At 58.3% G+C, this 26,188-nt stretch overlaps 9 protein-coding genes across 9 annotated transcripts in view; 6 read left to right on the top strand and 3 right to left on the bottom strand.

Annotated features, from left to right (window-relative positions):
- Positions 1-1,844, top strand: part of VDAG_03972 (uncharacterized protein) — a gene marked incomplete at both ends in the record, with an annotated part of 2,434 nt that extends 590 nt beyond the window's left edge. Inside the window, 5 exons of the mRNA XM_009654056.1 lie at positions 227-894; positions 953-1,061; positions 1,240-1,293; positions 1,567-1,689; positions 1,749-1,844. Coding sequence (XP_009652351.1) covers positions 227-894; positions 953-1,061; positions 1,240-1,293; positions 1,567-1,689; positions 1,749-1,844 — 1,050 coding nt within the window. The remainder of the gene's footprint in view (positions 1-226; positions 895-952; positions 1,062-1,239; positions 1,294-1,566; positions 1,690-1,748) is intronic.
- A 486-nt stretch (positions 1,845-2,330) lies between these two features.
- Positions 2,331-3,936, bottom strand: VDAG_03971 (uncharacterized protein; the record flags this gene model as incomplete). The annotated part of the gene is made up of 2 exons (XM_009654055.1): positions 2,331-3,291; positions 3,413-3,936. 2 exons carry the CDS (start codon positions 3,934-3,936, stop codon positions 2,331-2,333), a joined length of 1,485 nt encoding a protein of 494 aa, XP_009652350.1.
- A 698-nt stretch (positions 3,937-4,634) lies between these two features.
- VDAG_03970 (4-trimethylaminobutyraldehyde dehydrogenase) lies at positions 4,635-6,517 on the bottom strand (the record flags this gene model as incomplete). Its single annotated transcript, XM_009654054.1, has 8 exons — positions 4,635-4,921; positions 4,997-5,309; positions 5,366-5,398; positions 5,449-5,509; positions 5,567-5,782; positions 5,833-5,890; positions 6,016-6,175; positions 6,233-6,517. 8 exons carry the CDS (start codon positions 6,515-6,517, stop codon positions 4,635-4,637), a joined length of 1,413 nt encoding a protein of 470 aa, XP_009652349.1.
- Positions 6,518-7,090: 573 nt separating this feature from the next.
- Positions 7,091-8,667, top strand: VDAG_03969 (alcohol dehydrogenase; the record flags this gene model as incomplete). Its single annotated transcript, XM_009654053.1, has 6 exons — positions 7,091-7,212; positions 7,302-7,378; positions 7,465-7,617; positions 7,760-8,341; positions 8,398-8,504; positions 8,602-8,667. 6 exons carry the CDS (start codon positions 7,091-7,093, stop codon positions 8,665-8,667), a joined length of 1,107 nt encoding a protein of 368 aa, XP_009652348.1.
- Positions 8,668-9,110: 443 nt separating this feature from the next.
- VDAG_03968 (long-chain specific acyl-CoA dehydrogenase) lies at positions 9,111-10,632 on the top strand (the record flags this gene model as incomplete). The annotated part of the gene is made up of 4 exons (XM_009654052.1): positions 9,111-9,449; positions 9,520-9,683; positions 9,743-10,443; positions 10,508-10,632. The coding sequence occupies 4 exons, from the start codon at positions 9,111-9,113 to the stop codon at positions 10,630-10,632; spliced, it is 1,329 nt and encodes a 442-aa protein (XP_009652347.1).
- A 499-nt stretch (positions 10,633-11,131) lies between these two features.
- On the top strand, positions 11,132-13,303 carry VDAG_03967 (averantin oxidoreductase; the record flags this gene model as incomplete). Its single annotated transcript, XM_009654051.1, has 5 exons — positions 11,132-11,697; positions 11,755-11,937; positions 11,994-12,453; positions 12,533-12,930; positions 13,101-13,303. Exons 1-5 carry the CDS (start codon positions 11,262-11,264, stop codon positions 13,301-13,303), a joined length of 1,680 nt encoding a protein of 559 aa, XP_009652346.1. The 5' UTR covers positions 11,132-11,261.
- A 991-nt stretch (positions 13,304-14,294) lies between these two features.
- VDAG_03966 (uncharacterized protein) lies at positions 14,295-15,955 on the top strand (the record flags this gene model as incomplete). Its single annotated transcript, XM_009654050.1, has 3 exons — positions 14,295-15,334; positions 15,399-15,446; positions 15,505-15,955. 3 exons carry the CDS (start codon positions 14,295-14,297, stop codon positions 15,953-15,955), a joined length of 1,539 nt encoding a protein of 512 aa, XP_009652345.1.
- A 638-nt stretch (positions 15,956-16,593) lies between these two features.
- VDAG_03965 (uncharacterized protein) lies at positions 16,594-17,892 on the top strand (the record flags this gene model as incomplete). Its single annotated transcript, XM_009654049.1, has 1 exon — positions 16,594-17,892. One exon carries the CDS (start codon positions 16,594-16,596, stop codon positions 17,890-17,892), a length of 1,299 nt encoding a protein of 432 aa, XP_009652344.1.
- Positions 17,893-18,325: 433 nt separating this feature from the next.
- On the bottom strand, positions 18,326-24,172 carry VDAG_03964 (surfactin synthetase subunit 3; the record flags this gene model as incomplete). The annotated part of the gene is made up of 2 exons (XM_009654048.1): positions 18,326-23,689; positions 23,738-24,172. 2 exons carry the CDS (start codon positions 24,170-24,172, stop codon positions 18,326-18,328), a joined length of 5,799 nt encoding a protein of 1,932 aa, XP_009652343.1.
- Positions 24,173-26,188: the final 2,016 nt, after the last annotated feature.

Here is a 26,188-nt window from a genome sequence, read left to right as displayed (position 1 = left end):
TCCCCCCCCCCTTTTTCCTTATAATTCCGTATTTGGGCTAAATTGAGGACCTTAAGGGGGCAATTATAGTCCCCTAGGGGCCAAAAAGTGAAGACTCCAGGCGCTGACCCGGGGGATCCGGGGGGGGGGGGGGGGGGGGGGTTATTTGTCTGTTTGGTGGGATATATGGGGCCTATTTATTTGGTTGTTTAACTGTTTGATTTGAGTGTATTTGGTCGGGCGGCAGCGCTGCCTCCAAGATCGAGATGAGAAGAAGGTCGTCGCCGCGGCGTGCCAGAAGGCGATTGACCAAGCCATCAGCAAAGGTGCAGCGGCTGAAGACGTCAGCGTCGTCGAGATCAACACGATTCCACTACAGAACGTAGATGACGGTGCCATGAGGATACAGATTCGAGCTGTCAGCAAGCTTGCCGTCCCGAAGGATGGGACGCTAGCCAACAGCGTCGTATACGCTGCGTCAGATGAAGAGAAAGAGGAGCAGACGGCCAAGACGAACATTTCCGATGCCCTTGACTCAACTTTCAGGCCATCTATCAAGGTTGACCTGGATGCCTACCGGCCTGAAGTCCGTAATGGCGCTTGGTACGTCTCGGAAGTCGACTTCGAACTGATTGCGACGGGCTGCGGCGTTCTTGGCACAGGTGGCGGTGGCCTTACTCGCCACGAGTTATTGAAGAGTCTTGATACATTGCGCAAGAGCGAACTTGGAAGGCTCCGCATCATCTCGCCCAAATCCGTAAAAGATGGCAACCTCATATATCTCGGCTCGTGGTATAGAATCTCAAGCGTCATCAACGAGAAGATTGCGTCAGGGGACGAAACTCCGGCTGGAATTGATGCCCTCATGAAGATCTTGAGCCAGGATGAGCCCGACGGCATCTTCACCGACGAGATGTAAGTTTAGCAAGGCTGACCCAATCTGCTGCTATATTGAGCACTAACTTCTGAACAGCGGCGGCGGCAACGGTATGAGCACATCTCCCACTACTGCTCACCTCACTATGACATTCCTACTATTGGTGGGGATGCCATGGGCCGGGCCTAGCCTACTATGTACCAAGGTGTGTCATGTTCTTCCACTTGGCAGCTCTGAACGTTCATACGAGCAACTTAGCCACGCTGAGCGTTTATGGGCACCCGCTGACCCCATGCACCCTCCCCGACGCTCGCGGCAACGTCAACATGGTCATGGTAGGCCCCTGTAGGTTGCATCATCCTGATCCATGTTAACAAATACAGAACACTGACACCCCTTTCCGCCTTAAGAAATTCCTCCGCACCGCCGCCGTCAAAGTAGGTCTCGGCTGTGCCGTCGCCGCTCGCCCCCTCCCTGGATCCGCAATCAAGGCTCACGGCGTCCCCAACACGCTGTCACAAGCCTAATACCTCGGCCGTGCTATTAAAAGATATTTGACGTGCGGCGTTTTGTGGGCGATGGCTACACCATGAGCAGCGTGCTCCTTCCCCCCTGGCCATCAAGAGCTGGACTCCTCCAATGTATCGTCGCCCGCCGCAATGCAGACCACATCTACTGTTCGAGATGGGCACATGCTCATCCCATTCCAGAATGAGTACCTCTATGCTGCCCTGACGGATAGTACTGGCTCCGAAGATGGACGCGAGGCCATCTGCACAGTGCCGGACCTGATCTCCATTCTTGGTCGAGACGGTGGGCTATCGGCTCTCAGGGTTTGCGTTCTGGTTTGCGTGTTTCGGTCATCGGACTGCCTGCTCACCCACTGTGGAAGATGGAGAAGGCCATGCCCGTTGGTGGACCTTCTGCATTCGGTCTCGACATGCCGTTTGTTGGATCAGGAGATTACGCAGGTGCCAAGATGATATAAGAAGAGTTCGAGACCGCATAAATCAAATATTGGAGGAAGTGCCCTCAGTTGTTCGGGGGGAGATCCCAGACCAGGTGTTGCTTTGTAGTTTCCTCGCGCGCTAAGAAAAGCATTTGCAGCTTATGAAGGAACTGCTCACAAGCAGTGAATTTGAGAAATGGTTTGTATTGTGAGGCCAAGTTGCTTACACACATCATACCACACAAGAAAACATTAAACATTACCCAGAGGGTCCATGCATCGGCAAATGATGCTCGTAGAGCGGAAGCATCATGTTCATATCGCTGAAGACGACCCATAACCAAAACAAGGGGCTTCTGTACGACGAACTGATAAATGGAAAAGTTGAGGCGAAAGAATGAGTTTTCGCACTAAAGGATAGTGAAGAAGAGTGGATCAGAACAACGCGTCCGCTGCGCGCAAGTGAAAGACGAAGAAATGGGTGGTGCATATAACCCAAAGTTATATGTCCCCCTTACATGCTTCTTAGTCCCGGTATCTATGGATGTCCCGCATGTGGTATATCAAGGAACCTCGCTTCAAGGACGATATGCAACCGGGGTGGCGACAACGCACTATCAAGGTGCCCACCCAAGGCTTCGGCACATAGGCTTCGAGTTCGGGGTGCTTCGCAGTATAGTGATCGATAAGAGCCTTTTCCCGAAGGTAGCCCTTGGCGCCGACCTTATCGCATCCTGAGACGGAACAGGGGAAAGAAGTCTCGTCGTGGACCTTTCTCATGTGTTCATTGAAGTCCTTCTGACTGTTGAAAGGTCGGTCTTGGTCCTGTTCTGCAGCTTCAAGAGCGTGAAAATGTTCGTCGCGATACCCGAAACATCCCGAGTGTGGGCACGTTACGGGAACGTCACAGATTTTCCTTCTAGACTGGCGAGATTTGGACCTTTCATCGGCATCGAACTTGTGGAAAGCTCGCATATGCTGACGCAGGTGATCCTTTCGCTTGAAGCCGTTTCTGCCGCGATGGCGCTTGCAGTATCGGCAAGGATGCTTCGGCATGTCTTGCGAATAGATGTCTTTGCGACGGTAGAGGACATCGAGACGAGAGAATGATTGGCCACAGGTACACTGAAAAGGCTGATGTTGTACAGTCAAGGCGTGATCGCCAAGACCGGTATCATTCTTAAAGTCAGACTGACATTGAGCACAGAAGAAGGGGCGAACCCCGGTGACTCTTCCATGGCCTTCAGCATGCGAACGGCGTTTGTGAGTTTCATACTGCACGTATCTCATGAACTTCTCATGACAAGCTGGGAAGTTGCATTTGTATGACATGTGTTCAGTCTGACGGGCATGCCAGTCGAGTATACCTTCCCAACTGAAATACTCGCTACACTCAGCGCATCGAAATCCTGCATCGGGCGGTGCGTTTACGGGACCCTCGTTGTCAGGCGGCGACATGGTTGAGAAGAAAGTTGCGGAGGACCGTCTGGTTTGAGCAGTGATGTCTTGCATGCTATATAACCCCGGATTGGACGGTGGCCGTGATTTGAGGCTGATCGGCCAACTGACACCCTTTTTGTTAGCATCTACTAAAAAAAAAAGCCTACCCATCTGCATGGCGTTCTGCGCCCATGCCAACCATGCCAGCCGAGAAAGAGGGCTGTCCAGTCATGGCCAAGTCGGTTGGGTGGTCGAATTCAGTGTAGCTGTTTTCGAGAAGGGCGGGATAGACGTGGCTGCCATTGTTTGGCTCCAAGAGGGCAGTGCCCTGCGTGAAGGTGTGTTGCACCAGAGGACCAGTTCCGTAGAAGTGATCCCCCGGGATGTCTGGGATATATGGCATCTCTGCGATGTCGACCCCGGCGAGGGAATTTCCCGTGTCATTGATGGGGCTGTAGCCATTGGCGCCCAAAGCCGAATCTCTCTGGGGCAAGTAGCTCGGCTCTGAGGGCAGGGCGAAGCTGGCGGTAGCCCCGTAGTCGAAGCTGTCCATAGGATCGAAGTAGGCTTGGGCGTCGTAAGGGTAGAAGCCCATAGGATCGAAATAGTCCTGGGCGTAGTCAGGGTGGAGGCTCTCCGCGTCGATGACCAAGGCCTCCCATTCGGTGTTGTTGGAAATGTAGTCAGACATGATGAACGGGCTGTAAAGCGGCGTGAAGCAGAAAGATGTGTAGGCGAGATTCTGATGTGCGATCGTGTTGAACGAACAGGAGAGAAACGAGCCTCCAGCTTCGTGGGCAACCGCCTAGCAATATGCCGGGGATGGTCAGAACACCCACACATCACCCGCCCTTGCTAAGCGGCGACGAATGCGGTGCAACCCCAGAAGGGCGAGAAACAAGTCTGTTCGGGGATGTCATGACGGTTGTCAAGTTTGGTGGCTGCTTGGGCACATCACTCTCGCTCTGTTTGTGTGCGCTTGGAGATGACGCCTTACTCGCGTTGCACGCCAAGGACCACCCTATTTGTGTTGTGTGCGTGCATGATTGCCGCCCTATTTTGGCTTGATGATGCCACGTAACGCCGCCCTTTTTCTCAGGACATGCGGGTGCTGCCACGCCAATTAGCGGCAGACCGCGCCCCCAGGTCGGTTGGGCATCAGTATCTGACGAGGAAGAGCCAAGGAGCACCCCATCACTCAGCAGGGACAACAAGGCCCCCCCTTTCTTCCACATCACTCCCGTAGTCCAGTCCATGCCCCTGTAGATGACAAGTTGAACCAGCATCCAAACATGCACATGCGGAAAAGGGCCAGCAGGCGGCCACTTGAATCAAAAACAGTGTTCATTTGCTATGCTTCAAAGGAATCCCACCCCCCACACCGCGCGCTCAAGCCAGCTTCTGGTGAATGGTCTGGATGTTGCAGAACGACTTGAGACCGTTGACGCCGAGCTCGCTGCCGACGCCGCTGAGCTTGTGGCCGCCAAAGGCGGCGTCGGGCCGCAGCTCGAGGTGCGTGTTGATCCACACGGTGCCGGCCTGGAGCTGCCTCGACACGCGGTCCGCCTGCGCCTGGTCCCTCGTCCAGACGGACGCGCCGAGACCCATTTCCGTGTTGTTGGCGCGGCGGATGACGTCCTCCTCGTCGGTCCACTGCAGCACGGGGAACACGGGGCCTGCATCTTGTCAGCTTGACCGGTTTTTTGGTTTTCTTTTTCATTTCTCGAGATGACGACAACAGCAAAACTCACCAAAGGGCTCCTCGACGACAATCTTGGCGTCGTCGGGCGGGTTGCTGACAATGACGGGGCTGATGAAGTAGCCCTTGTCCTGGGCGGCGGTGACCTTGACGTCGCCAAAGGCAACGTTGAGCTTCTCGGCCTCGATCGACGCGATCAGCGCCTTGACGCGCTCGTACTGCATGCTGTTCTGGACGGGGCCGAGCACCGTGTCGCTGGCGGAGCCGTCGCCGACGGTCATGGTCTTGGCAAAGGCGACCATGGCGTCGAGGAACTGCGGGTAGATGCTCGAGTGGACGTAGATGCGCTTGATGGCAATGCAGACCTGCGACGGCGTGAGACAGAGATCCGTGACCGCGTGCGGACGTGCAGCCGACTTACCTGACCAGAGTTGTAGAGGGCCAGCGTTGTGATCTAGGCGTGTCAGTGGGACGGTTCGTCATGGTTGTCCGTGGTGCACTCACCGCCGGCGCGACAGCCGCAACGTCAACGTCAGAGCAGATAATGGCCGCATCGTTGCCGCCCCTTTTTTTGTTCCTGTCAGTAATCTTTTCTCGGTCTTCGGAAGCCGAATGAACTCACAACTCCAGAGTGAGGCGCTTCAGCGTCTTGGCGCAGCTCTGCATGACGCGGATACCAGTCGGCGTCGAGCCCGTGAAGCTGACCTTCTGGATACCGGGGTGCGCCGTCAGCCAGGGGCCGAGGTTGTCGTCGCCGCTCAGGGCCTGCACGACACCGGGCGGGAAGAACTCCTGGGCGATCTCGGCGAGCTTGAGGCCGCAGTAGGGTGTGAACGGGCTAAGGCGTATTAGCGTGAAAGCTTGCTGACGGGTAATTTGACTACACACGAAGGCTTCAGGATGATGGCATTGCCGGTGACGAGGGCAGGGCCGAGCTTGAAGGTCGCTGAGCAGGAGGTCAGTATACTCATCTTCGGTACAGGACACTAGATGTACGGACCGAGAAGGATAGGGACTGGACGCCAGGTCAGCAAACGAGCACAAGACACTGTATCGCGGACGACAACTCACAGTTCCAGGGGACAATGCCCACGGAGACACCAATGGGGACATATCTCGTCACGATGCGGTTCTTGTCGCTGTCCTCGACAACCTCGTCACCGAACGGCAACTGAGCAACGCCCTTGAGCGTGCCAACAGCCTGCTGGACCTCAAACAGGGCCGCGGCGGTCTGGATGCTCGGTCAGCAAAGGGACGACAGAACTTTCAGAAACATGAGGACACCTACAGGCTTGCCCTGCTCCTTGGTGAGGAGGGCGGCAAACTCGTTCGCGAGCTCGGCCAGCTTGTCGGCATACTTGTTGACGGCCTCGCGGCGCTCCTCGAGCGACGCCTTGGCCCACGCAGCGGCTCCCCGCGCGGCGGCTTCAACGGCGGCGTCAACGTCCGCTGGGCTGGAGACGGGAACGGGAGCGAGGGGCTCAAGAGTGGCGGGGTTGATGCCTGTGCGCGTTGCCTCCGTCAACTTGCGCTCGCCGTCAACGACGTTGGCAAAGGTCTCAAAGTTCACCATGATGTCGGTAGTATGTGAGTGAGGATAGGAAATGCTAGGAAGGATAGCGTGCCTGTCTGCTGGAAGACAAGTCAAAAGAAATGTTCGGATGACGGCGCAAAGGGGCAATCTTTAGTATGGTCCCTCCAAGCAGGGTCTGGTGACCAGAGGACATTTATCTCCTACGCACTCGTCGTGAACATCGGACATAGCAGGCGCCCCTGAGATCAGCATCATCGGAGATTTGTTTTGAGCCGTGGCAATATGCCCCGCACTCCATTCCCCCGCATTCATGGCACGAGCTAGCATGGCACGAGCTAGCATGGCACGAGCTAGCATGGCATCTCTGGCACCATCGTGAAGAATCAGGATACTAGTGCCGAGGTAGCGGGCGATGATTACTGAATCAGGATAGGGCGAGTCAGGATCTTGGAGGGTGGCTCCCCGGGAGCAGATAATAAGGCATCACCTCTATGGATAGAGCTATGAAGGCCGCAGTCGAGGAGACATTGGACTTGTGAAGCCGTGTTGCGACATCAAGCTGTCAGAACCCTGTTTTTCTCTTCCAGACTTCAGACTCCCCCCACCTCCAAAATGGGCGAGTGGCAACAGCAGCGCAATCGTGCCGTCGTGTACCTGGAACCCGGCACCACCAAGACGGCAGTGGTCGAACTTCCCATTGCGGAACCGGGGCCTGGTGAGGTGCTTGTCAAACTGTGAGACATACCGAGGCTCCTCTCTTCTGGGCTGTGACGGATGGAGCCCGTTCCACTTGTTTTGGGGGGGCCATGTTGACTCTTTGTAGGCACTACTCCGGCGTCTGCCACACGGATGCCGCCTTTTGCTTGAACTCGTTCAGCACGGTGCCACCAACTGCCCAAGGTGTGTCAGGCCATTGATCCATTCCGTAACGTTTGATTTTTTTTTTATTCTTTTTTCCCCCGTTGCTGATCACGATTTGATTGCAGGGCAGATTGGCGGACACGAAGGTGCAGGCGAGGTTGTAGCACTCGGCCCAGGCGTGACGGCACCGGCTGTCGGCTCCTTCGTGGGCATCAAATTCGCCGCCGATGCGTGCCTGACATGTGGTACGGTCCCTTTTCCTCCCCTGAGGTGTTCTTGTGCCTCCCTGTGGTGTTCTTGTGCCGCCCTGCACTGCACTGCGCCCTGCACTGCACTGCACTGCATTGCACTGCACTGCATTGCACTGCTGCGGGCCTAGCCATGGCGGGAATAGTGGCGACGTAACGCTGACCCACAAAGACAACTGCATCGAGGGCGGCGATTCGACGTGCCAGCAGACGCAAATCTCGGGCTACACGGTGCCCGGGACGTTTCAGCGATTCTGCACGACCCCTGCACGCTACGCGACGCCGATCCCGAGCGGGCTGGACCTCGCGTCTGCCGCCCCGCTCATGTGCGGCGGCATCAGCGTCTACACGGCGCTCAGGACGGCGGGGCTTCGCGTGGGCGACTGGGTCGTCATCTCGGGCGCCGGCGGCGGACTGGGCCACCTGGGCGTGCAGTACGCCAAGGCGCTGGGGGCGCGCGTCGTGGCCGTGGACGCCGGCGTCAAGGAGGCGCTGTGTAGCGAGCTCGGCGCCGACGACTTTGTCGATTTCGCGGCGTTTGCGTCGGATGCCGACTTGGCGGCGCGCATCAAGGAGGTGACGGGCGGCGGCGCGCGCATCGCGCTCATGTGCTCGGCGAGCTCCAAGTCGTACGGGCAGTGCATGTCCTGGCTCGGGTTTCGGGGCACGGTCGCCTGTCTGGGGATCCCGGACAAGGAGGGCGCTCTGCTGCCCAGCATCGGCGACATGGTGACGTTCGAGCACCGCATCATCGGTAGGCCGTCGGGCATTCGTGAGGAAGGACGGATGGATGGGCTGACTGCGACATAGCGACCAAGACGGGCAACCGACTCGAGGCGAAGCAGTGTCTCGAGCTCGCAGCGCAGGGTCGTGTGAAGACGCGGTACACGCTGCGTCGCATGGAGAGTCTGACGAACGTGAGTCTGGGATTGATGATGATGATTGATGATTGATGATCGATGATCAATGATCGGTATGCATGCGAATCTGTGTCAGCTGACCACTTGGCGACAGATCTTTGAGGACCTCGAGAGTGGCAAGATTCAGGGTCGTGTCGTGCTCGACCTTCGGGGCGATTAGTGTTGATGTGCAGGTCGATTAGTGGGTTTTGGGTGCTGGATTGCATTGTATTTGCGAGTTTGAATGCACCACGAATGGATTGATGGTCCTTGCGAAACCCGTCGGTGATGTCTTGGAGCGTTAGCGATGTCTGGAAAGGCGTCAGCAAGGACAATGCCTTGAGGATGATGCCAGGATCGAGCACTGGAATCTGTCAGCATCCGTGGGTCGCTGGTGAGGGAGGAGCTCCCAAGCTACCCCGCATCAGCTACTTCCCCCGACGAGCTGCCAGCCTTATTCGGTCCATGATGCCGAGGTCCAAGGCTGACTCTCCATCTTCTGCGAACTACGGGGATATCAGCACAGCGACTTGCCTTGGAACAAAACCGTGACAGTTCGATAATCCATCTCCGGTCGGATCACGCAAGAAGTTCGTCGTCGCAGCTTCCTCGATCTCAACAACCATGGCCGCAGACGCAACATCCATCCCTGCGCCCCTCGCTGAGCCCTCGTGGCTTCGAGGCCTGCCCTCTCCCTACTTCAAAGACACGCATCGCAAATTCCACGTCGCCTGTCGCAAGTTCATCCAGGAGCATCTCCATCGCCACGCTCTGGAATGGGAAACCGCCGAGGACGTCCCCCCTCATGTCTTTGACCAGTTCGCCTCCGCCAAGTTCCTCCTCCCAGCTCTGCCTGCTCCCTTGCCTGCGCAGTGGCTGAAGAAGCTGGATATCACTCATTTGCCCGGAGACGTCCCTGTGGAGGAGTTCGATGCCCTTCACGGCTATGTCTATGCGGATGAGGTGAGCTATCCTGAAGAGGTTCAATCAGTCGATATGGCGTCGGACGCGCCCTAACAGTGTGCCCACCCAGATGAGCCGCGCCGGTCTAGCTGGTCCAGCTGGCGCCCTCACCACCGGCATCGCGTTTGGCGTACCTCCCTTGCTGCACTATGCCGATCCACAGCTCCAAGAGCGGTTTCTGCCCGATCTGCTCCTGGGCCGCAAGCGATCGTGTATTGCCATTACTGAGCCCGAGTGAGCGCGCCCGTCTGGCCCCCTTTTGAGCGCGTCAGTTGACCTAACACCTCCTCCAGAGCTGGCTCTGATGTCGCCAACATCACCACCACAGCCGAGCTCACCCCTGACGGCAAGCACTATGTCATCAACGGCTCCAAGAAGTGGATCACAAACGCCTTCTGGGCCGACGTTGCCACCATGGCTGTCCGCACGGGCGGTGAGGGGTCCGGCCCCGCCGGCATCTCCCTCCTCGTCGTGCCCCTCAAGGATCAGCCCGGCGTCAGCCGCCGCCGTCTCAAGGTCGCCGGCCAGGTCTCGGCCGGCACGACCTACATTGAGCTCGACGACGTCAAGGTGCCTCGCGAGAACCTCATCGGCGTCGAGGGCCACGGCATGAAGTACATCATGAACAACTTCAACCACGAGCGCCTGTTCATCTCCGTCGGCGTGACAAGGCAATCCCGCGTCGCCCTCGCCTCGGCGTTTGCCTACTGCATGAAACGCGAGGCGTTCGGCAAGACGCTGATCGAGCAGCCCGTCGTGAGACACCGACTCGCCAAGTGCGCCGCCCTGCTCGAGGCCCAGCAGGCCTGGGTCGAGAGCTTTGTTTACCAGCTCGCTCACTTGACCAAGACGGAGGCGGACGCTCAGCTCGGCGGTCTGACGGCCCTATGCAAGGCAAATGCAGGCATCGTGTTTGATGAATGTGCTCGATGTGCCGTCCTCCTCTTTGGCGGCAACGGCTACACACGATCAGGACAGGGCGAGCTTGTCGAGAGTAAGACCGCCCCCTCCCCTCTCTATGTCTTATACTGGTCAATATTTACTGATTGTCGCCGCAGAGATCTATCGCGATGTTCCTGGAGCCAGAATCCCCGGAGGCAGTGAGGATGTCATGTTTGACTTGGCAGTCAGGCAATTGGTCAAGACGTTCAGGGCTGGAAAGGCATCACCGCCCAAGTTGTAATCATACCATGTTTAGTCGAATGGTGTACGTAGCATAGGATCACCAGTTAGCCTCACATTCAAGTTGTATATTGTGCCGTGTAACGCGAGATAGACTTCCCCATACTCCTGCAGGGATGAACCACTCCGGACCGTTGCGTGTCACGCCACGTGCGGCTCCTCAGCTCCTCTGGCATGGCTGACTCGTCGACTCCCCCGCGTCTCCATAATCTTCTTCATCGTGGACCCCTCGTTTCGGCAAAACAAAACAGCACCATTCATAAACCCGCGGCTATAGCACGACACTGGGGTCCAAGATGCGGGGAACGTGGGGTAGTTAAAGCCGGGGTACTTTGAGGCTGTATCTGGCGTTGCATCGAACCCTTGGACCGCCCGTGGCCCGCGTAGACGGCGACGTCAGAAAGTCTGACTCGTCCATTCTTGTTCCAACGACAGGACAACCAGCAGGTTCGCAAGAATCCGAGTCAGAAACCACACGCAGAACGCAAGAGGTGATGATCAGGCTGGTAATCATGTAACATCGTGGAATCTGAATGTAGTATATCTCTGGATGGCCGGCCTCACAGCCGAAGGTGTAGAAAGACTGGTGCTTCATCTCTGGCGCCAGGAAACCACATCGTTCGTTGCAACATGGTGTCACTTGCGCAGTTCATATCGTCCACGGGCGGCGTGCAACGCAACGCCGTGCCGTTCGTGTTTGGTGCGCTGGCTCACCTCTTTTGTTTCCGCGTCGGCGACTGGGATCTTCAGACGACGAAGCTGCTCGTCGCCTTTCTGGCCACGCAGGGGCTGCTCGCGGTGTACATAGTCAAAGCCGACGTGGACGGCCTTGCCACGGCGTGGCAGTCGTGGAAGCTTGCAGCGCAGCTCTCGTTTTCCTTCCTCGCGGGCCTGTACGCCAGTCTCTTGACGTACCGCGCGGCGTTTCATCGACTGAACCGCTTCCCCGGCCCATTTGCCGCCAGGTTGTCGAACTTTTACATTACTCGGCGCTCTGTGAAGAACTTTCAGCTGTTCCAGGAAGTGCAGGATCTGCACAAGCAGTATGGAGATATCGTCCGAATCGGTGGGTGTCTTCCACCAGGATTTGGCTGAAGAGAAGATTGTTAACACGATAGCACAGGTCCCTCTGAACTGTCCATCGCAGACCCCTCGTTTTTCCACCACATCCATGCAAACTCGTCGCCGTTTGTCAAGGGGCCATGGTACAACATTCTCCATCCCGTCGTCTCGCTCCAGCTCGTGCGCGACAAGAAGGAGCACAGCCGACGCCGCAAGACCTGGGACAAGGGCTTTGGTTCCAAGGGTGAGTGCATCCACAGTCATGTTTGCCTGTCCACAGAAAAGCTAACATGTCTTCAGCGCTCCATGATTACGAACCCCGCGTTGTCAAGTACACGGATCAACTGCTCAGCCAGATCAAGCAGACGGAAGGCAAGCCCATTAACGTGTCGACGTGGTTCAACTTTTACAGCTTCGACGTCATGGGCGATCTCGCCTTCGGCCGCAGCTTCAACATGATGAAGGACGGCATCGTGCACTACTACATGCAGGCCGTGCACACCAGTATGCAGGCCGTCGCTGCGTTCAGTCACCTCGTGTGGATCTTCCCGCTCTTCAAGGAGATTCCCGGCCTGAACCACGAGCACCTCAAGTTTCAAGCGTGGCTTCACCAGCACGTCAAACAGAGGCGGGAGAACAAGCCGGAGATTCCGGATGCTTTCTCTGGGATCTTAAACGACTACGAGACTCTCGAGAAGCCGACGAAGCAGGACATGGTCAACCTCGTCGGCGATGCGCACCTCATCGTCGTCGCCGGAAGGTAAGACACGGCCCCTCTCAGCCCCCTATCCCGTGCCATGTCACGTCAAGCCTATGCAGCCGCTTACGCGACCCCGCAGCGACACGACAGCCGCCTCCCTCACCTGCCTCTTCTACAACCTGGCGCGCAACCCGCAGGTGACGGCCCAGCTGCAGGCGGACCTCGACGCGTACCACGCCGAGCACGCGCAGGCCGACCACCTGTCGCTCTCGAAGCTCCCGTACCTCCAGGCGTGCATCGACGAGTCGCTGCGGCTGTACCCGCCCGTGCCGTCGGGCGTGCAGCGCATGAGCCCGCCCGAGGGCCAGCAGGTCGGCGACGTCTTCATCCCCGCCAACACGGTCGTGCAGGTCCCTTCGTACACGCTGAACCGCGACGCGCGCGTCTTTGCGCGGCCCGACGAGTTTGTGCCCGAGCGCTGGACGACGGCGCCGGAGCTGACCAAGGATGCTTCGGTGTTTGCGCCTTTTTCTGTCGGTACGTCTGTCTGTCCTTGAATTTTTTTTTTCTTCTCTTCTTTATTATTCGTTTTTTTTCCGTCTTTGTACTCGTCTTCAATTCTTTTTTTTTTTTTTTTTTTTTATGTTCTGGGGCTACTTCAAGTTCATCTTCAAGATTCAGAAAACGTACTAATGGTTGCTTGATAGGCCGATACTCGTGCGTGGGCAAGCAGCTGGGCCTCATGGAGCTAAGGTTTGTCACGAGTCAGATCCTGCGCACGTACGATGTGGGCTTTGCGAAGGATTTCGATCCCAGCACGTTTCCCGCTGGACTGCAGGACACGTTCACGCTGGCGACATCCAAGCTATACTTGGTGTTCACGCGAAGAAAGGAGGTGGCGAACCCCTGAGTAGTGGGAGTGCTGGCTAGCTGCCGTCGCATCGTAGTCTCGATCCAGGGTGCAAGCCGCCAGGAGAGACATGGTAGGGCCGTTGGCTTGGTAGGGCGCAAGGCAGTGGTGGTGGTGGTGGTGCAGGCGGTGGTGGTGGGTAGGGTTTCATTAGTTCATGGCCAATTTGGATTTAGTTTTTCTGATGCACCATCATCTTTACGGAAACATGCATGCAGAAGCAGCAGCAGCAGTAGCAGTGAGATCGACATCATCATGAACATCACATTTCTTTTGCGTGTTGCTTCTCCAGTCGCTCGGTGTCGTTGGTGTCGTCGGTGGTCCGAAATCCATGAACAGCTGAAGCCAAGCTGAGGTGCGATGGTCGGCGCTTGGACGGATGCGGTTAGCAGCGTGGCCGGTAGTGCCCCTGTAGCTTCCCCGCGTTAACCAGTGGGGACCACTGCGCGTCTCTTGGTGCTTAGGCCTTAGGTCTTGGGTCGTGGGACGAGGTGCACCGTGAATGCCGATGCGTAGTGGGATCGTTAGGGATGCTGGGTACCTGCTGAGGTACCTATCTAGGTAAGGTAGATACATGTAGGTAGTAGGCAGCCAGGTAGGTACATGTGGGTAGTAGCAGCCAGGTAGGTACGTGTAGGTAGAGCAGCCAGGTAGGTACATGTAGGTAGAAGCAGCAAGGTAGCAGACAAGGCAGACAAGGGCAGGCGCTAGGCACGCCCGGGTAGGCACTACGCAGGCATCCCATGGGTCGCTGCTACCCCAACGCGTCGTTTTTATCGACCGGCACCAGCACCTCCCTTGGCTCATTCCGCCCTGGAGCTTACCTACCAACTCCTCATCTCCAAAACCTCCATTCCCACTCGTCCATCCCACTTGTCCACTTTATCCACAGAAACATGCCTGCCGTCCAACGTCGTCACACATGAGGACGGCCATCTACATCGACCGCGACTGACTTCTTCCCTTTTCAGCCGGTCCCGTCATCCGTAAAATGGCGCCTCCACCCGCGCAAGCGGCCGGCGAGCCCAATGGCAACGGCGCACCCGTGGACAAGGCCACGGCTCGCCGCCAGAAGAAGCGAGAGCAGGATCGCAAGGCCCAGCGCGTCGCACGCGAGCGAAAGAACAACCGCATCGCTCATCTCGAGGCCCTCGTCGACCGTCTGAGCCAGGACAATGCCGACTCGGAGGTGCCCGTCCTGATGGACCGTCTGGCCACCGTCACCAAGCAATCCCATTCTCTGCTCGAGGTCCTGCGTTCGCTCGAGTCCACCATCCACCGCCACATTGAGCAGGCCACCGTCACGTCCCCTAAGGTGCTACCTGCGCCCAGTGAGACGGGCATGGACGTCGAAACCTCGAGCAGCAACGGCAGCGCCAAGGGTCACGCCCCACATCGAGCGTCGGAACCCGGACCGCCAAGCGTGCCTACGCCCGGCGCTCCGTGGGCGTCATCACCGGAGAATGATCATCAACTCGGGGACGACATGTCGGCGCCTCCCGGATCGAACCCGTGGGATTCGTTTGCGGGTCCCTATTATGATGTTCCGTTCGATGACGTTTCGCAATACCGCCCACCCATCCCCGAGCTTGTCCCGTCGGAACCAGACACTGCCAGCACCACGGCCGACGTTATTGTTCCCTTGCCGCCGACGACCGACTGTCCGTGTCTGATAGGATCCCACCAGCCGCTTGGCACGCGGCGGCCACCAGGCTTCAACACCTGGCGAGCCGCCAATGAGGCCCTCGGCAAGGCGTCCACGCCACTACGTCCAGAGGACGCTGTTCGCGAGGACAGCACGAGCCACGACACGCCGATCCGCGCCGTCTTGGAAGGCTGGGACAGTGTGGAAGCCGCCGGCTTGATGACAGACAGCTGGCGGAAACTAAGACTGGTTGATGAAATTTGCTTTATCAAGTGCGGCAAAATCGAACGGGTGGCCATCCTGCGCATGATGCACCTCATGATGACCTACCACGGAGATCCCACGCCCGGAAGACTCTCTTCCCTGCCTCGGTGGTTTTGGATGAGGTAAGTGTGCCCCCGAATGGGACAAGCACCTCAGGAACGCCGACTGACGCGCCCACCCACCCAGACCTTCACAAGCCTTGGCCCACTCATATGCCATTGACTATTTTGTTTGGTATGTTGCTCTGCTATTCGCGTTGTGCCCAAGGCGTCTCTGACAAAGGTGACCACAGGCCTGGTGTCCGGGAGCGCTTCGTCTTCTCCCAGCACCGCTACTGTACCAACCTCTTCTGGCAGCTCTTCCAGAGCAACTTCAAAGTCACTTGGCAGTACGGGTTCCGCGACTGCTACATGCGAGATCGTCTCACTGGCAAGTTTTCATTGTCGCCCATGTTCGAGCAGACCATAAGCAACATCAGAGCCTGGACCATGGATACCGACTTCTTCACCCACTTCCCCGAGCTCTGCCAAGACATCCCAAGGGTCGAGGGTCTGCCGATCGCGGTAGGGTCCGCCCGCAAGGATGCCCAGCAGGTCTGGGAAGAGACACAACACCATGCTGTCGTGCGGGCCGCTCGCCCCTTTGTCGGCCCTATGCTGGTATCCGACGTGTCTAATGACCAGGTGGATGGTGCAGGATTGTACGACGGAGCACCTTTAACGTTTGCACTCCACACTAGGTGATCTTCAGGGTAGGTCAATGCGGAGAGGAGCCCGGCAGTGCGAGATCTGCCATCCGGAAATACCCCTTCCGCCAGATCGCGAAACAATGCTTAATGTAGGACTTGTGGGTCCATGGAATGTATTGGTATGCGGAATGTCAGGGTCTCTTGGCTCGACCCCAAATCTATGGTTGACCCTTGTGCATTCCTCAACACAAATGGGATCGTCGGTCAAATCTAAGCTAAGCAGAGATCTGGCATTCCGCACCGCGAGCAAACCCCTCCATGAAGCACCACACAGAGGTCCATGCATTTGCCTATCGACTTCATCTACGGGACGACGCGCGAAACACCATGAGTGAGGGGTTCGTGATGGACCGGCCGAGAGACACGCCGATGAGGTGCTCACAATCCAGGGACCTAGACCACGATTCTTTGGGTTCAGACTGGACATATCAACGCCGTATGCGTCTGCAACAACACTCTTGTGAGCTATAAAGAAAGGTGGTTCTGGCCTCCATCTGCAGGACACTCACCTCATCATCACAACATCTTTCCTCACTGCACCTCTCGCTTCGGATCACTCACTACAATCGTTTCAAACGACCATTCACTCTTTTCACCAAAGCACCTCAAATACCAAACCTCCCAACCATCAACATGAAGGCCTCCACTACCATCCTCGCCCTCAGCGCCCTTGTGGCCTCCACCTCGGCCAAACCCATCAGCAGGATGATCAGCGTCAAGATGCCCGCCGGCACCATGGCCAACAAGATGACCTCTGACTCCATGGTGCGCCGCGAGGCCGAGATGGGTGCTGCCGCCACCACTCCCGCCGTCCCTGAGACCCCTGCCGCCGCCCCCGCCCCTGAGGCTGTCCTTGAGTCTGCCAAGATCAACGAGAACCCCAGCCCAGCCCAGAAGGACGAGGCCAAGGTCGCTCTCGACAAGCTCGAGGAAGTCAAGGGCACCGTCAGCGACGCCAAGGGCAAGATCCACGCCGTCATGGAGATGGAGGGCGATGTCGATATGGACGCTCTCAAGACCATCGTCAACGACGTCAACATGAAGATTGTCGACATTGGCAGCATTGGTGGCATTCTGGGCGGCAACGCCGGTATCGACCCCATTTCTGCCGCCACGGGCCTTGCTACCGATGTCGTCAATGGCGTCGGCGGTCTCCTCTCCAACATCTTTGGCGGTGGCCGCCGCCGTGTCCCTACCAGCGCGTCTGGCTCTATCGGCATCGACGGCCTTCTTGGCTCCGTCGATGGCCTCCTCGGCGGAGGCACTGGCCTCAGTGGAGGACTCCGTGGCGCTGCCTCCGGCGCTGGCAGCGCTGCTGGTAACGTGGGCGGCGGCCTCGGCCTCGGCTTCGGTGGCAAGCCTCCCGGCCGCAACGGCGGTCTCATCGGACTCGCCAACGGACTCACTGGAGGTATTACTGAGGGCATCCGCGGCATTGCCAACGACCTCACCGGCGGCCTGAGCGAGACCGCTCTCGATATCGCTGACGGCTTCACTGGTGGACTCGTCCGGGGTAACGACCGCGGCCAGGCCGGTGCCTCGGGTTCCCTTACCGGAACCATTGGTCGTCTCCCCGGCGGCCTGACTGGTGGCCTGACTGGCAACCTGGGAGGTCTCACTGGCAGCATTGGCGGTAACATTGGCGGCGCTGCTGGCGGTGCCGGCGGTCCTGCTACCGGCGCTGCTGGACAGACCGGAAACTCGAACGGCGGCGACAAGACTGGTTCTCAGCCCGGCAAGACGGGCTCTCAGCCGGGCCGCCCGCGCAAGGAGACCTTCAACCTCAGCGGACTCGAGGGCTTTGATCTTGAGGCCCTCGGCTTCGGCGATGTTGATGTCAACAACCTGACTGAGGCTGAGCTGCGCGAGATCAACGAGGTCCTTGACCTCGGCATCGATGTCGATGCTCTCGTCGCCAGCATCCGCAACTAGGCGAAAAAAGAAACTACTATGAAAGGGGGGTTGGGATTTGGCATGTGGATGTTCTCCAGATTGAAGTTTTTGTAAAAGCACAGCGGGGGACGCCCCAGAATACTGTTTGCTCCCGGCTTTTAGGGTTTCATACGGATCGGGTTCTAGCGAAACATTAGCAAAATATCATTACCTCTTCTTTCTCACTGCTTGACGCTGTACTGGTCTTTGGTTCTATCTTGTCGTGACGGTCATTCACCCACTCGCATTCGTGCTAATCAGATGGTGATTTAGGCACCGACTCTCAAAGAAACTACATTACTTCAGTCTAGTTCATCAATACTACGTTAAGAGACAGGAACCTTCTCCAAAGAAACGCAAGCCCAGCAGACGTGCAATTCCCAGCAAACGAACCAAGGAAAACATAGACATCCAATCATCACAGCACAAATCATTACTCAAACAGCACAGCCTCCGGCTCCCTCACGAGGCTCTCGACAATGGCCCCGACCTCGGCCAGCAGCTCCTTGGCGTGCTCGGCCCACGACTCGAACGTGATGACCTCGATCGTCAGCTTGTCGCCCTCGGGGAAGGCCTGGATCTTCCACTCGCGCAGCGGCTCCTCGTGCGGGTAAATGGTCTCCATGCGGCCGCTGACGCCGGCGAAGCCGAGGCTCTCGACGTGCTCGACGTCCTGGTGCACGACCGAGTCGAACCAGTCGACGCTCGCGGGCCAGTCGGTGCACCGGCGCACGACCTCGGGCAGGCCGACGCCCTCGTGCGCCGACGAGGCAATGTGCTGGCTCTGCACGTGGGCGAGGAGGTCGGCGGCCGTCCAGCCGGCGGCGAACTGCACGCGCAGCGGCACGTACTGCCAGCAGGGGCCGACGACGGCGTCGGCGTTGGGGAAGTCGATGGTGCGCCCGCTGACGACCTCGCCAAAGGTGACGTCGCGCGTCGCCAGCCGCCGCGCGAGGCAGAGCGCCCAGGCCGCCGTCGGCAGCGTGGCGACCGTCATGTCCTTGGAGCGCGCCGAAATGTCAAACTGCCTGTGCACCGCAAAGTGGTTGCGCCGGACGACGGGCGTGTCGGGCTTGAGCACGGAGAGGGACGAGCCCTTGAGGAGGTCGCGCCAGTAGTCGAGGCCCTTGGGTATGTTCGACTTGACGACGTGGCCGACGTACGACGAGAACGGGAGGCTGCTCGGGACGGGCTTGCCCTCGTGCAGCGCCGACAGCTGCTGCAGCATGACGGGCAGGCAAATCTCGTCGTACTGCGCGTGCGAGACGCGGAAGATGAGCGCCGACGGGCCGCTGCTGCTCTGGACGAAGAACCACTTGACAAAGCACGAGCCGAGCGGCATCCTCGTGTAGCTGTCCATGGTGCAGAGCTGCCTGACGAAGGGCTCGACGTCTCCGTCAATCTCGTACTCGGCCACCGGCGTTTCAATGTGCTCCAGCACCACGCCCAGATACGACTCCTTGTGGGCGATGAAGACGGTGCGCAAGATCTCGTTGCGCGTGACAAGCTCTTGGCAGCTCTGGTATAGCTGCGCCTTGTTGACGTCGCCGTCAAAGTACATGGCCTCGTATCTCGCCGAGAAGCGAGGCAGCTGGATGGTGCCCTTGATGGCAGCATCCTGCAGCGGCCTCGTGGGCAACACGTCGATGACGTTCCACGAGTTGTCCGCCAGTGCGGGACGAACCGTGTTGACGAGGAACTTGGTGGCTTGCGCCTCCTCGACGAGCTCAAAGGGTTCCAGGGGCTCCACGGCCTCCTTGTTCTGCGTGGGCTCCGAGTCCTCGAGGACACTGGCCATGTCAAACAGGGTTCTGTTCTTGAATACCTGAGCGACTGTCAGGCGCAGATTGTCCGCGCGAGCCTCGGACACGAGCTTCATGGCCGAGATCGAATCACCACCGAGCCTGAAGAAGCTGTCGTTGAGACCGATGTCCTCCTCGGTCAACCTCAATACACGGCTCCAGAGCGTACGCAGGCGTCGCTGCTTCGCCGAAGTCGCCGAGATCTTCTTGACAGGGCGACTGGGGGCCGCGCTCTTGGCGGCAGCGCTCTTCTTCTCTGTGATCTGAACGGAGCCGTCGGCGCTGAGCTTGGCGAGCTTACCGGTCTTGAAGAACTTGGCAGCCCTCTGCTCGTCCGCGTGGCCGTTGACAACATCTAGCCAGAGGGGTTCGTCCATGGTCGGGAGAGAAAGATCCGCTGTGCTCACGACGACGAGCTCTCCAAGTGCCTCGAGAGGCGCCAGGCGCGTGCATTCCTGCGGGTCGACGATCCAGACCGCCCGAGTCTCGGGGTACTTGTCCTGCACGCTCTGCGGGTTCTTGATGCTCGCGCGCCAGAGGTCAACCTGGTCGTCGTTTGTGAGGTAGCGCAAGTCCCGGATAGGAGCGTCCGTCATCTCGCAGAGCTGGGTCGCGACACGGGCGAACTGGTCCAGGGCCCGCTCCATCAGGGACTTCTCCACCGTGTTGGAGTCGAAGCTGGCCATGACCGAGAAGCCCTTGGAGTCGAGGGCGCAGACGAGCATGAGCGCATACGTGTTGAATTTCAAGGCCTCCTGTGCGGCCTCCGAGTCGCCGGCGGGCACGAGCCTGTCGGCAGGGTAGACCGCCGTATTGGGTTGCGCTTCGCCCTCGGCACTGGGATGCAGAACAAGGCCTGTCCGCAGTTCGCAGGCCTCGTAGGCGTCGGGGCTGAGACGGCGAATGTGTTGCAGGCCCGTGTGCTCGTAGGGAATCTGCTGGGCAGTCAAGTCTTGGATCTCCTGGATGTACTCTGTGACACTGCTCTCGTCGTGGATCTGGACACGGAACGGAATGGTGGTGATCATGGGGCCTTCAATCTCTTCGGCGCCCCTGAGGGCAGCATTGCGCCCCGTGAGCGTCTCGCCAAAGACGACGTCCGTTGTTGCGCTGTACCGCGAGGCAACATAGGCCCACGCGCCACGAATGACAGTCGCCACTGTCGTGTTGGACGCCGGTCGACCAGACAGCGGTACGTGGATCTCAAGAAGGGAGTCCGCCTGCGTCTGGTAGCCTTCATATGGCAGAGCAGGGAACTGAGGGCCGTTGGCGCCCTGCAGCCTCTCCCTCCAGAAGGTCTCGCCTTCTTCGCGACTCACTGCGTTGAGGTAGCGGATGAAGTTCCTGAATTCAGCCGGGCGCTGCACCTTCTGGCCGTCATATGCCTTATTGACGCGATCGACGACCAGGGGCATGGACCATCCGTCGTAGAGCGCGTGGTGCATGGTGAGAACGAAGTACACCTTTGACGATTCGGGGCTGGTGATGAGGGCGTATCGCACAAGGGGCTTGCCGAGGTCCATTGCCTCGTCGCGGTCCTTCACAAGGTAGCCCTGGAGGTCATCGCCAAGGTGCCAGGCAATCTTCTCGTTGACAACGACTTGAACGAGGCCGTGCTGGGGCACCTGGACAATCCTCGTCCTCAAAATGGGGCAATCTGTGGCGGCTGCATCGAAAGCCAACCTCAGCTTGTCCGCCATCGCTGCATCGTCGAGGTCCACCACTCGCTGCGCAACGTAGGCCTCTTTGACCTTTGCCGACAAGGCCATCAAAGCTTCCTGTAGAGGCGTGCAGGGATACACGTCCTCAACCGTGGCCTCCTCAATCTCGCACAGTTTCGCGACGTCAGCAACGGCAGCCTCACGGGTCCAGTCCTTGTCAAGCAACGAGAAGGGCTCGACGGCTTCTTGCGTCTCCTGCGAAGCCGTAGTCGCGGTGGCGGCCATGTCCTTCAGCGTCGGGCAGTTGAAGATGTTCGCTACAGTCAGGACAACACCTTCGTCCCTGGCAGCCGCGACGAGACGCATAGCTCGCAGCGAGTCGCCTCCGAGAGCGAAGAAGCTGTCTTGCAGGCCAATCTCGGACGCTGTGCCCAGGATCTTGACCCACGATCGGTGCAGGGCCTTCTCCATGTCGGATTGCGGCGCCGTGTTCTCGGCGCTGACGGCGCGCAGACGCGCAACCTCCTCCCTGCTCATCGACGATCCCAGCTCGCGGAGACGCTTGCGGTCGATCTTTCCAGAAACAAGCGAGGGCATTTTGCGCAGAGGAATGTAAGACGACGGGACCATGTATCGAGGAATCTCGGCTCCAAGAGCTGTATCAATCTCGGCGACGATTTGGCTGAGCTCCGCGGAAAGAGTCGTGAGGTCGCCCTCTCCGTCATCGCTCGCGGCTGATGCCTGCTCGACGATGAAGGCCACCAGCGTCGGCTCCGTGCCGCCCGGCTTGATGACCTCGGCCGCAAGCTTGACACTGGACGGGAGCTTACCCCGGAGATGGTGCTCCACCTCGGCCAGCTCGATGCGCTGTCCGCGGAGCTTGACTTGCTGGTCCTTGCGGCCGACAAAGGCGATGGCGCCGGTGCCGTCAGGGTCATACCTGACCAGATCACCCGTCTTGTACAACAGACCGTGGCGGCCAGGCGTGCCGCCGCCGCCGGCGAGAAGCCATGTAGGATCCTTGATGAAGACTTCGGCCGTCTTTGTGGGGTCGTTGAGATAGCCCAGGCCCACGACGGGCCCCTCGATGAGAAGCTCACCGACGGCGCCGACGGGCATCAGGCGGTCGTGGTCGTCAGGATCGACGATCCATGTGAGGCCGCCGGTGCCTTTGCCGATATTTGTTGACGTGCTGCTGACGCTGCCGTTGATGGTGCAGCCAACTGTGCACTCGGAGGGGCCGTACGCGATGATGACCTTGGCACTCTGACTCCAGGCTGAGGCATCACCAGCAGAAACAGCCTCACCGCCGAGACCGAGGACCTCGAGGGACGGGATGACATTCGGGTCCAGAACTCTAGCGACGGAGGGCGTCATGTGGGCCATGTTAGACTTGCTCTTGCGGATGGCGTCACTGAGGTCATTCATGCGATCCTCATCTGAGGGGATGCAGAGGCATCCACCATTCGCAAGCGTGCAAAGCATGCAGTCGATGCTCACATCGAAAGCGTAGGAGGCAAAGTCGAAGACGCGGGAGTGCGACCTGTAACCGACAAGATCGGCCCGGGGAACGGCGCCGCTGGTGTAATTCTCGTGAGAGCACATGACACCCTTGGGCTTGCCGGTACTGCCAGAGGTAAATTGGATGTAGAGGGGCGATGAAGTAGGAATCGTGGGAAGAGCAGCGTCAGGCTCTGGCGTCAACTGCTCGAGCGTCTCACCAGAGACGACAACAATGGTGGTGGCATCGCCAGCAATGCGTTCACCCAGGGTGCTCTGGAGTTGTGAGGTGATGAGTAGTTTGGCATCCGTCTGCTCGACAATCGTCCGCAGACGGGCTTCGGGCTGGCTGGGGTCTGTGAGGGCAAAAGCAGAACCGGCTTTCATGACGGCAAGGAGAGCAACAATAGTCCAGCGCGATTTCTCAAAGCAAAGCGGGATGATGCCCCCGACCTGGGCTCCGCGGGCGACCAGGTGCTTGGCCAGGCGTGTAGAGAGGTCCTCCACCTCGGCGTACGTGAAGGTTCCGTCCCATGACTCGATGGCATGGGCGTCCGGTTGAGAGGCGGCCTGTTCGGTGATGAGATCGTGCATGCACTGCTCCATCAGCGGCGGCAGTGTTGCGTTCCATGACCACAATTGGTCAAGGTCTGCCAATGTCGGGCCAGTAGCATCTGAGACGGACCGCTCTGGGTGATCCAGGATTGTGGTGAGAATGTCGATGAATGAGTTGAGTCTTGTCGTGGCGAGACTTGTTGACATTGCTGTTCGGCTCCAGTCCGCTTTCACGGTCAACTCCTGTTCAAGATATGAGACCTCAACCTGGTATGTCCACTGTCATGGGTTAGCTTGCGGTGTGTTTGTGGAACATCGTCACCTCACTTCACGAAAGTTGTTTTGTGAGTCCTTCTCACGGCCACTTTTGGCGGCTTCTGATCCGTTGTTGAAGAAAAGTGTGTGTTGCGTGGTGCTCTCCTGTTCGGGTGTCGGAGGGTCTAGCTGCTGAACGGCTTCCAGTGCTGATGTCAAGGAGCAGGTCTTCTGGAAGGGAACGTTGCTCAGGTCCAGGGAGTGGCTCGTCTCGGACGATTGTCCGCCGGTGTTCCTGGCGCCCCAAGAAATCTGGCTGCCATCGTCATTCTCGCGGTACAGCACCAAGATCCAAGCGAGCAAGAGCTCAAGCTTGGGGGCGGCGGTCGTGTTCACTTCAGATCGGGGAGTAAAGGGTATCGTGCGGGTAGAGGAAGTGTTGTTTTCCGGGGTCCTAGCCGAGCTGACGGCTGTACCGCCGCTCTCGCTGTCTCGTCGAAGATACATGGTAACAACGCTGAACGGGTATAGTATCACAAGGTGTTTGAAAGAAAAGGTTCAGCTGGTGAACAAGACGAGGAACGAGGCGCCGTTCAGGGTTCAAGATGGAAAAATCATAGGCGTTCGCATCCGAACCACTGGCCACGAGCTCCGATGCTTCCTCTCGCGCCTCACAGCTATGCCCCGAGCTCTTCGCCTCATCCGGTGGCCATGCCCGACCCTTGTTGCCTGCATGACAGGAAGATGGGACTCTATCCAGAAATGCCGCGCGAGTGCTGCAAACTTCCCACCACAGTCCCCACATGGTGTTGATCACAAGCACTGGGAGAGAAGGGCGAGAATAGTGTCTTCACTGCTGCCTCGGTTCTCGTTGCCCTCGACGCTGGCTCGCCTGGCTGCAGTGCGCGGGTTGCAGTGATGGACCAAGTGGGCAGGTAGGGTGTTGTCAAGCCCCCACCCCTCCCTTTCACGCCCCCTGCGCTGAAGAAGGGGTACTTCAAAGTACATGCCAAGACGGCCCCGTAGGGAGGGACCGATGAGAGGATGATCCCAGGCCATCCGAAGACGATGTGGGCCGTGCAAGTCTTTGGATGCTTGGAGCTCGCTCGAACGAGAAGATCTGATAACTCTATTTCGGTATGAAGGGCACCTAGTCGTAGTCCATGACCTCCATGAGTCGTCTTCGATAGCCTTGTTCAGAGTGCACCAGTGGAGCACGAGCAGCCGGCATTCGCCGCTCGCGGAAATGGCGAAAGCGAGCGGTGCTGTGTAGCAATCTATCGTCGGGGGAGATCTCGTGGAAGAAGTTTTCTCGTGCCATGGTATCCTCAGGGATCAGCGCATTGAAGACTTGGCCTTGCCCGATTTCGGCACTTGCGTCTTCGGTGGAGTCTGGTAGCTCTGGCTAGGCTGGTTGGATGCAACGGCTGGCATGAGGAGATTGAGTGGCTTGATGTCATGAAAGAGGTCTCCATGGACCCCGCCATGTTGTGAGGTGTCAGATCAGATACGAAAAGGAAGCTGAAAACCCCCGGAGCGAGTGGGAATGCAAGATGCACGGCATGTGAAACGTCTTACACCCACGCGAGGCGTTTTTCCTCTCTGGGTTGGAGGTCACCTCCTGTATGGAGAATGGCTATAGCACTGTGCAGGTAAAGCTGTGTAGGTAAAGCTGTGCAGGTAAAGCTGTGCAGGTAAAGCTGTGCAGGTAAACAACAAGGAGTTTTCGTCGTGGCCGATGATCCATCAGGGTGGGTGGATTTTCAAACAAGGCATCGTGAGAGAAAGCCTCGTTCCTCGACTGGACGGACATAGAGAGGGCGACGGGACAAGCGGAGCTATCGGTGTCCGCTTGGCGGCTACCGCTCCTTAGGAGCGCGGGATGAACAAGAAGATTTGGGCTTGACCATGATGCGAGCGACTTATGAATCAGCTCGCATGTGTGCTTGTGTTCCGTCACAACCGCGGCGACCTGGCAATACCGTACATGTAGAGGGGGGGTGTGGTTCAAACGATCCAGGGTGTCCTTGGGTTCAGGGTGCGCGGGTGATCAAAGCAGGGGTAGCGTCGAATGGGTGGCCGAGAATGAGGGTGGTCGCAGGCAGGGATGCAAGGTCAACGAACCGTCCCGCGCCGCATTTCCGTTGTAGGCATAGGCGGCTCATTGCGTCTGGGTCGTCGGTCATGGTGCTGCAGAAGTTGGGACGGCGCCCTTGCGGTGACGTCGATATGGCTGATCGGGATGCGCTGGCAATCGAGCCTTTCTTTTTTTCGCCAGGACGTCTCCGCCAAAGTGTATCTAGTGAGTGAGCACAATGTACGTGGGATCAAGGCAATGGCCCCGTCTTCTTTTGTCTTCATCTCGAGCAAGCGGCCAGGAGACCTGTGACGTGGGGCCGTGGCCACTTGTCGAAGAAAGCAGGGTCGGAGGCGATGTCCGAACTGGTGCTTGGCCGAGCTGCATGCAATGCGACCATGTCGTGCGTGTGGTGACAGTGACTGGGTGTGGTGGTGTGCACCATG

Source organism: Verticillium dahliae, genomic scaffold (genome assembly GCF_000150675.1).
Source record: "Verticillium dahliae VdLs.17 supercont1.6 genomic scaffold, whole genome shotgun sequence".
NCBI lineage: Eukaryota > Fungi > Ascomycota > Sordariomycetes > Glomerellales > Plectosphaerellaceae > Verticillium > Verticillium dahliae.
The sequence above is the reverse complement of the archived record's forward strand: the minus strand, read 5'-3'. Positions and strand labels throughout refer to the sequence as shown.